Source organism: Parasteatoda tepidariorum, chromosome 1 (genome assembly GCF_043381705.1).
Source record: "Parasteatoda tepidariorum isolate YZ-2023 chromosome 1, CAS_Ptep_4.0, whole genome shotgun sequence".
Lineage (NCBI taxonomy): Eukaryota > Metazoa > Arthropoda > Arachnida > Araneae > Theridiidae > Parasteatoda > Parasteatoda tepidariorum.
This window is the reverse complement of record NC_092204.1, coordinates 70,680,666-70,689,730: the sequence shown is the minus strand read 5'-3', so window position 1 is coordinate 70,689,730 and position 9,065 is coordinate 70,680,666. Positions and strand designations below refer to the sequence as shown.

Here is a 9,065-nt window from a genome sequence, read left to right as displayed (position 1 = left end):
ATTAGAAAATATGTATTAGTCTGATGATTAAATAGTTTCTCTTTTAGAATATAGTATATATTTATGAAATTAGTGCTTTAGCCTAGTGTGTGACAGGCATGTGTACTTTTTTAACTATCCATTCTAATTCTTAGATAGATAGACTTAGTAGTTGGGTAGCTTCGAGGAGAGAGGCACATTGACCAGAGGTCTATTGTACCCAAACCCTAGATCATGACTAGCGGAAAAGCTTTATAGCTGAAATACAGTTCAGCAAACATCTGACAGGAATATTCGGTAATTCCCAGGCCTTAATGCAATGTTGCCGCAGATGCTCAAATATTTTAGCAGAATAGACCTCACAATCAAAGTATATATCGTGAAGTCTCCTCCTCTAGAAGAGACATCCTCGACAAAGAGGATCACACGCAATATCCATAATGTATAGGTGTCTCCAGAGGGTGCAGTGTCCAGTGAGAAGTCCAATGATCTTCCCAAGCTGTTCCTGTTAAGCTTAAGAAGTTCTTTTTGACACACACCAGGGCAGTCACGATTTAACTCTTCAGCTTGTCTCTGACCATCTGAGTTGCGCCATTGCTCATGGACAATATTGCCATAAATTTTGAAAACAGATGTCCTGAAGGATGTGGGAGAAATCCCCAAAGCTGATTCAGGTCCCAGAAAATTGCACTGGAGCTAGCATGTGCTAATTCATTAGCTAGCTCATTATCAGGAATATCCATATGTCCAGGCACCCAGTGTACCTTGTTAAGAGTAGAAAGGTCACAGAGGACCAAGAAGCACTCCTACACTAGAGATGAGGTGTATTTACACCTAGTTCCAATTTTTAATTTCATTTGAATTTATTCATATGTTTTGCTGAGTTTCTATTTTTTTTCTTTTGGCATTGTATTAAACACACAAGACTTAATTTTAATTAAAAAATTTTAAATTAATTTGAATGAAAGTTAAATCTGTTTATTGATTTTTGAATTATTCCTCCGTTCATACCTATTCAACAATTAAAAAAATATCAATCACTACTGTTCTAGTCCCACCACTAAATTTGAAAAGAGAAGGGTTCGATAGAATGTTATCAAAGCAGTGTGTTGAGTGCTTTAATGAGACATTAAAATAAAATGAGTAAATTACACAACATGTGAGAGATTAATCTTTCAAGAAAACGATAAGTTTAAAATTACTTAATTATGGAAGACTTAGCAGTTGAATATCTTATAATTATAAAAGTTAATAAAGCTAAATGTACCAAAAACTAGTCTTTTGCAACTAGAAATAAAAACAAGATAAAAGGTAAATAACAAACTTATTATTTTTTAACTTACTTATAGGGGAAACATTTGATGATCCACAATCTTTGCAGTAATTCCGACTCAGTTTTCCTTCTTCAACTAATGAATTAATATGTTCATCCTCAAAGAGAAAACTATCAACATGTATCATATAAGTAGTTCTAGAACAGATTCCTAAATATAAAGAGTGCCATAATTATGAGAAACTCTTTTTTTCACTTAATGAATTATTAGAAAGAATTTTAAAAGTAGGTATAACTAGTCTTTTTTATTTTTCGGAATTGAAAAAGAATAATCCTCCTTTAATCCAAATTAATGCATAATCTGCCTGAAGTATACACCCATATTATGTTGCAAAAAAATGGATGAAATATTTTAGTGATAATACATAAATTAAACATCACATTCAAGGCTAAGATAATACAGGGTTCCCATTCAATTTCAGAAAAAAATTCCCTGTCTTTTAAAGGTATATCAGGCAAATTTCAATAAAAATCCTGGCCATGTTTTATCTATACTATGAAATTTTTACATCAGAAAACTTTGATTTTTTTAAATTTGTAAAGCCAAATATTAGATTTTGTGATCAATATATATATATATATATATATACACACACTCATTGTATACATATATAGTAACCTCCTACATACATCTTATCTAATATATATATATATATATATCACTGAATGAGGATGGAAACATGCCAACCCCTGATAAAATTAAACTGATAAAAATACAGTTTTACTGCTATTTGTTTTACTAAAAATTCGAGTTTCGTAAATCTGCTGAATGGCCGGACAAATTTTGCTGCACAATGAAAATCTTTGGGAGATCACAGCGACGTCCTATCCTGGCAACTGTGAACATAGGCATATAAAGGGAAGTTAAAAAATATACCACTTTTTCTTTAGACACATAAGATTTGGTAACAGATCATGAGTAAAAGAAAAAAAACTAGACATTTTTAGGGAGAAAAGATATGTCTATTGTAATGATTAAAAAGTGTCTGTAAGATAGACGTTCCTATTAAACAAATTCTTGGATATGTGACGTTGTACTGCGTACATAGTGGTTTCCCCAAAGGAGTCAACAAATTTTACCCTTCTAGTTTGCTCCATAGTTTTGTCAGTTTCTTGCATGCAACTTGGTGATCATTTTGGAACAGGATCATACACAAAAGTCTTCTTTTAAGACAAAACATACATGTATTATGTTTGACTGAGGTAATGTGCTAAAATGTGTTGCAATTATTATCCTAGTTAATAAAAAATAATAGTTATGGCAAAATGACTCACAGTCAGCAAGTTATTATGATTTATCAGCTCAGAAGGAAATATAGCTTCAGTTGGTACTAAAGTCTTGATATCTTCAGCAATTGTTCGCAGATCGAAGTACTTTTTGCTGTATTCAGAATCTAGAGAAAACATTAAAAAGATATAAAACAAATTATCATTTGGAAGCAAATCATTTGGATCAAATTATATTTTTCTTTTCAAGCTCATTTGCAGAAAACTTTAAAATAAAGAGAAATAAGCTAGTAATAATGAAATATGAATCACTATTGGAAGAAAGGTGTAAGAAAAAAAAACTTAATGCAGTCAATCTTTTTCAATACAAGAATAAAACGTTTTTAAATCGAAGAATCTAAATTTAATTGAACCAAATAATTATTAAAATGACGAGCGAGAAAAAAGCTTTTATTACAAACAAAAAAAAAGAAGGTATACACATGTTTTGTAGTAAGTTAAAGGTAGTAAATTACCAGAGGAACACCAATCTTTACACCATGAGAGAAATTCTGAACGATCATCGTTATTTAAAGAGTTAATTAAACTGAAAAATTCGTTTTTTGCAGAAGGGAAATCCATTTTCTATAAATAAAAATAAATACCAGGTAAAAACAAACTTAAACAGTCACTATAGTCCATTCCACCTTAAGTTGGCACTGGAGAGAAAGGTAGGTAGACCGGATTACATGGAAACTGGGTTACTCTTTAAGTCAGTACGGGGATGAGGTAGCAACAAAGGGAGAGAAAGTGGCCAGTATTGGCGTTTAAGAAAGCAAAACGCCGATTTTTTTTTTTTTAAAACCAAGAATCGTACTAAAATTTTGTACAGAATACGGAAAAGAGCACGATTTTTTAGAGCATTTCTCATAATTATTATTTTAAGATACTAGTTGTAAGCTGATTTCTTAATTAGTATTTAAAAAGCAGATTTTCTTATTATGATTTTTTAACTAAACGAAACTAATTTTAAACAGAAAAAAATATATATATTTAAAAATATTCTTTTTTGCTGAAATCTAAGTAAAAAAAAAAAAAAAAAGAAATGCATAGATGCGCAAAAATACTTTGTTTTAAATATTTATTTTTATATTCTTATTCTTATTTTTTGTAGATTAATGTACATTAATTTATCCCACATCGGTGATTTGTTGGGGAAGGAAAAGTCAGCATAGGCTGGAAATTATTGATAATGAAAAAGATCATACTTATGTTTTATAATACTTACTGTTTTTTTTCTTATTATTATTTTTTAATTAAACGAAACTAATTTTAAATAAAAAAAAATATATTTAAAAAGATTCTTTTTTGCTGAAATCTAAGAAAAAAAAAACGAAATGCATAGATGCGCATAAATACTTTGTTTTAAATATTTATTTTTATATGCTTATTTTTTGTAGATTAATGTACATTAATTTATCCCTCATTGGTGTTTTGTTGGGGAAGAAAAAGTCAACATAGGCAGGAAATCATTGATCATGAAAAATATCATACCTATGTTTTTTTAATATTTACTGTTCTTTTTTTTTATAAATAAAAAATTTTTTTCAAAAGAGTTTTTTTTAATTTTTTTACTAAAAAATTTTTTTTTCTGAAATATATTTGCTTCTAAGAGACAAAAGAACTTACCTGAAAAAAATAATTAGTATTATCCATATGGGGGGGGGCGTACTGTTTGTTCGCCCCCCCCCCATGTTTTCAGCTGCCATATCCCACCCTCTTAGACTCAACAGGAACTCTTTGAATAACATGATAACCACCTATCCTGGTGGTTATCATGTTATTCATTTAATATTTTAACAGTTGACAGTTCCTTCTGCAAACTCTTTGTGGGGTAGCCCTGAATTGAATTCAATCCACAATTTCTCATCAGGCGAAATTCTACTTGGATGGGTAGGCGCATTTCTTCAAAAGAAAATACATATTTTGAAATATCAGAACTTTCCTTTACTTTTCAGGACCTTTGCAGGTGAAAGGAGGCTTAAGAGAAAAATCCGTATAATTTGTTATTTAAGTACAGTAGAATTAGTTAGTCTCGAAATATTTTGTCAGATACTGAAATATCTTAATATTTTCTACATAAGAGAAAGGATTTCTCAGCTTTTTGGGCTTTGTATTTCAAAAATAATTATTAAAATATTGATTGGTTTAAATTAACCTTTCGATGTTTAAAAAAAATTAATGATTCAAATTTTGCGTCTTTTTTGAAATTATTTCAATTCCTATACATTTTATTAGTTTATAACTAACGGATTAACACTTCTATTATGGAAATTGTATTTCAGATAATATTTAAAAGTCCCTTTAATTGAACAAACTAAAAATCTTAAATTTTTACATTATTTAAGTTCCTATAAAAAGCGAATTGTACTTCAGAACTAAACATGGCGCAAAAGACGCAAAATTTGAATCTTTACAGAGATCGAATAAAGCGAAAACAATTTTTTCTTTTGTCGTAAAAAAATAATAATAAAATCACATGTTGAATTAGCTACACAGCAAATATGCTCAACTGTCATCAGTTTAATAATATTCACCTGTCTATTGGGATGTTTTTTTTTTCATTTATTCTGAGGGGAAAAAATTTTTCATTAAATATTGTACAGATGAGGTTAATATTTAGAAAATTAAATCATCAAATAAAATAAAAAAAAAAAAAAAAAAAAACGAAATAAGAACTGCACAAGAGATAGGACACTTAAGCAAAGCCAAGGCGAATGGAAAAGCTGACTGACCAGTGTAGAAACATAGCCAATGAGCCAATTCCTTGTCCTTGAAAACTAATTCAGCGCCAAACTAAAACACCTCCTTCTTCTTTGTACATTCGCTTTACTGAGAAGGTATTTATAAGTTAAATACATTTAAACATGAAAAACTTCTAATGAATGTTTCAAGACATACTTTTCTTACTATGCAACATTTATTTATATTTGTACGCGCATTTAAACTGCAATTAATTCCAAAATAGCGAAGAACTACTTTTCAAAGGCGGAGTATTACATTTCCTACCTTTCTCTCCAGTGCCAACTTAAGGTGGAATGGACTATAACAGCGTACACGACAAATTGATGTTTCTGATACACACCGGTAGTGTAGTGGAGATTGGATATGGCTGGAGAATTTACACCGATTAAACTGAGAGAACTCAAAGAGGGCACTAGGCAAGTTTTTAACTTCTGGTGGCAAAGGTTTTTAAAGTACTGTTTCACTGTTTAAGTGCTTTAAGATGTAAAAATTTAACTTGACGAACGTGCAGTTGTAATCAATAATCAAAATGCAAAAATAAACACAACCATCAATCTTTGCTCCATTCACATTTCGTTATTTATATTTATGTTGAAGTTTCCCTATGAAGCATTAAATTTTTTTAGTTTCTCGAAATAATATTATATTTCGTAACACTTAAAGGGAACTATCTTTAATAAAATATACAATGTCTTTTAAAATTGTAAATAATATCATCAAGTTTCCCAAACTTCAGTTTATTCGACGATCAAAAAACATTTCTATTAACTTCTGCACGAAAAGTAAGGAATTTATTTTTTTGCTTCTTTTAAATAATAAAATAAGCAAGCAGAATATTTAATCGCATCCAAAATAAATTTTGTATACCGTTTAATTATTATTTATTTACATCTTTGTGTAATCCACATGCTTTCTTTTTGTATGTTTCAGATACTTCGGTTGAAAAGATCGAAAATATAGAAGAACTATTTTTGAATTCAAATGTGCAAAGAATTTTAAAAAAAATCACAGGCATAGATTACGACAAAATATTTGCTGTTAGCCAGACATCTGGAGAGTTGGAGCCTCACAAATATGAATTTGTTACAGAAAAACGACTTAAAGAGGTTTCTATTTTTAGAAAAATCAAAATAATTTTTATATTTTTTATATTTTTATGAGTCCGTAAATGGGTGCTCTTTGAATATATTATGTGCTGATATTAAATATTTCTAGTAGTAGAACTTTATTTACGTCGCTTTAGATCTTCACAAAGGGCTATTTGGTGTGGGAAACATTCCTGTGTTGGATTCCATATTAAAACGTGATGATAATTTCATTTTCTATCAAACATAGTCATCAAATTTTTATCTATTGTGTTATATTTATTGTGTGATTTCCATGACTTATTTAATAATGTACATTTTCTTTCACAGGACCTTTTTTTATTTTCTGTCTCATGAAATTTTTTAATGGTAGCTAGTGCTCAGATTTTTGTATCAGAACCCACTTCAAAAAATTTGCCAAATTTTGGCAACTATTGGTATGCAAAGAACCCAGCATCGAGGATTACATGAGAATGAGACAGGATGATTAGTCTCTAATGGTGTTTTATTTGCTATCGCAACATTCTATACGCTCCCTGGGAAGTTTACAGACCAATTCCATATCATGACCCTCTCTCTCTGCTCAAATGTAGCCATCCCCTCTGCAGAGGATCAAAATTGTGATGGCATGTCTTCGGATCATCCTCAGGGTGTTTCCCAGAATGTCGTCAATAGCCCATAGTTCAGCTCTAGTGCGACGTAAATGAACTGCAATACCATAATAGTTTTCGCATTTAATTCTCAAAAATATTTTCTAAAATTTCCATGATGCTTTCTTTAAGAACTATGTTTATTCCAGTTTTGAGTTCAATATTGTTTTCTATCTTAAATTTTTTTAATCTATTTGAAATACAAGATGAAACCTATGTACTTCCTTCTTTTATGACTAATCTCCTAATGATGAAAGTATGTGAAGTGTTGCCATAGGTAGACTTTCTATCTGTACTTTTTAAAACTGAGAAAAAATACATTTTTTAATTTTGAAATTCTAAATTTATGTCAGATTGTAATAGCCTCTCCTTTTTTTTTGCTAAATTTTTTGTTGTCTGAACTTTTCCATTTTCATAGAATCACACAACATCACAAAGGTAGTGGTACATAAGAAACTTTTGAAAAAAAAAAAAATCACAGAAGGAGGCCAACTTGAAAGGTATAGATTGTAGCACTATGTAGGCCACTACACATTTCTTTGAAATTTGTGCAAGTTAAAAAACCCATTGATAGGATTATTTTATGTCAAATTTTTTGAGAAAATCTTTAGCCGACGAAGCATAAATACAGATAAAATATCGCAGGTTAGAGTTTCAGATGGTCAAATTATTATGCAGCTAAATTGCACACAGACAAATTATTACAGAGTAGAATCACATGTTTAAAATATTGTATTACCAAACCTCCTATGAGTTGCTGTTATTTGTGTGTGCCCAAATGCAAGACTGCAGAAAATATTCCTAAGCACATACCACACTGCAGAAAAACTACAAAGCAGGTGGTAATCCATTTTCTGTTAATTGGGAAACTGTACAAAATAAGTGTAAGCAACTCAATTACTCATTAATAAAGACACTAATTGTCTTTTCTGTATTATTTTGACTTTGATTTCACTATGTAAGTAAACTTTATATCTGTTAAACTGTAAAATGGGATTTTTTGAGATTGTGGATGTTGTGATATTATGATAATTGTAATTAAACTTACATCATTAAAAAGTATGTATTATGACGTACCTGAAATGTTAGAAATTCATAATTTAAAAGGTAATATGATCCTAACAAATCTTTTGGAAATGAATTTCCCTTGTAGTATCGAACATCTCTATTATTTTAGCATTACGTTATTATTTTTTTACTTATGCTTAAAATATATCATTTCCCTTTTTATTCATAAAATAATGATTTATTCATAAATGTATTCTAGCTTCAAGATATGGCTGCTGCTAAAGCTGCCCAAAAACTTCAAATGCCTCCAGTCATGTCTGTTCGAAAACCAATTAAGGAAGTCTTATCGAGAGATCCTGAACTACAAGGATATTTGAAACACAAATATGTTTTTATTGATATAAGTCCAGATGAATCAGCTAGGGTAAATACTCATATTCAAAACTATGTTTAAGTTTTAATTCTTATCAACAATTAGTTATATGTTCTTTTTATCAGTTTTTTTATAACATTTCTGTTTATTTATTTATTTTTTTAAAATTAAATTAGAAACTTTAGATGAAAGAGTAATAACTTAGGGCTAAGACCTTCAAATCAGAGTCATTTGGAAAATATTGACTCTTGTTCTAACTGTTACTATACAGAGATCTATTCATCTCATGCCTCTATCACACGAGAGAAAAATAAGTGCAACCGTAAGTGTAACTGCAAGTGTAAGTGAAACTCTAAGCGCAATTCCTCCGTTCGGAGTTGCTGATAGGGTTGCTTAATTGCCTGAACGGTTGCATGTAATTGGGTTACCATATTTTGTTATTTATCTTTACTTTTGGCTCATATTTAATTTTATCATATGATTATATTATATCATAGTTTCTCAACGATGTTTGTAAAGGGAGGAAAAAGAAATCACAGACGCTGTAGAATATTGATTGATTTTGTTTTAATTTTTTACATTTGTATTTGTGTTAAGTCTTTTTTTCAGCAGCAAATTAAAATTCT

General features: G+C 29.8%; 1 protein-coding gene across 2 annotated transcripts in view; it reads left to right on the top strand.

The window, feature by feature from the left end:
• The first annotated feature begins 5,615 nt into the window (after window positions 1-5,615).
• Window positions 5,616-9,065, top strand: part of LOC107450891 (mitochondrial ribosomal protein S22) — a 16,049-nt gene continuing 12,599 nt past the window's right edge. Inside the window, exons 1-3 of one of the 2 annotated variants that reach the window (XM_071186909.1) lie at window positions 5,616-5,739; window positions 6,254-6,429; window positions 8,326-8,490. In XM_071186909.1, the coding sequence (XP_071043010.1) occupies window positions 8,335-8,490 (156 nt within the window). In that variant the 5' untranslated portion in view covers window positions 5,616-5,739; window positions 6,254-6,429; window positions 8,326-8,334. Of the gene's footprint in view, window positions 6,106-6,253; window positions 6,430-8,325; window positions 8,491-9,065 lie in introns of both variants that reach the window. The other variant, XM_016066822.4, reaches the window with a different exon arrangement.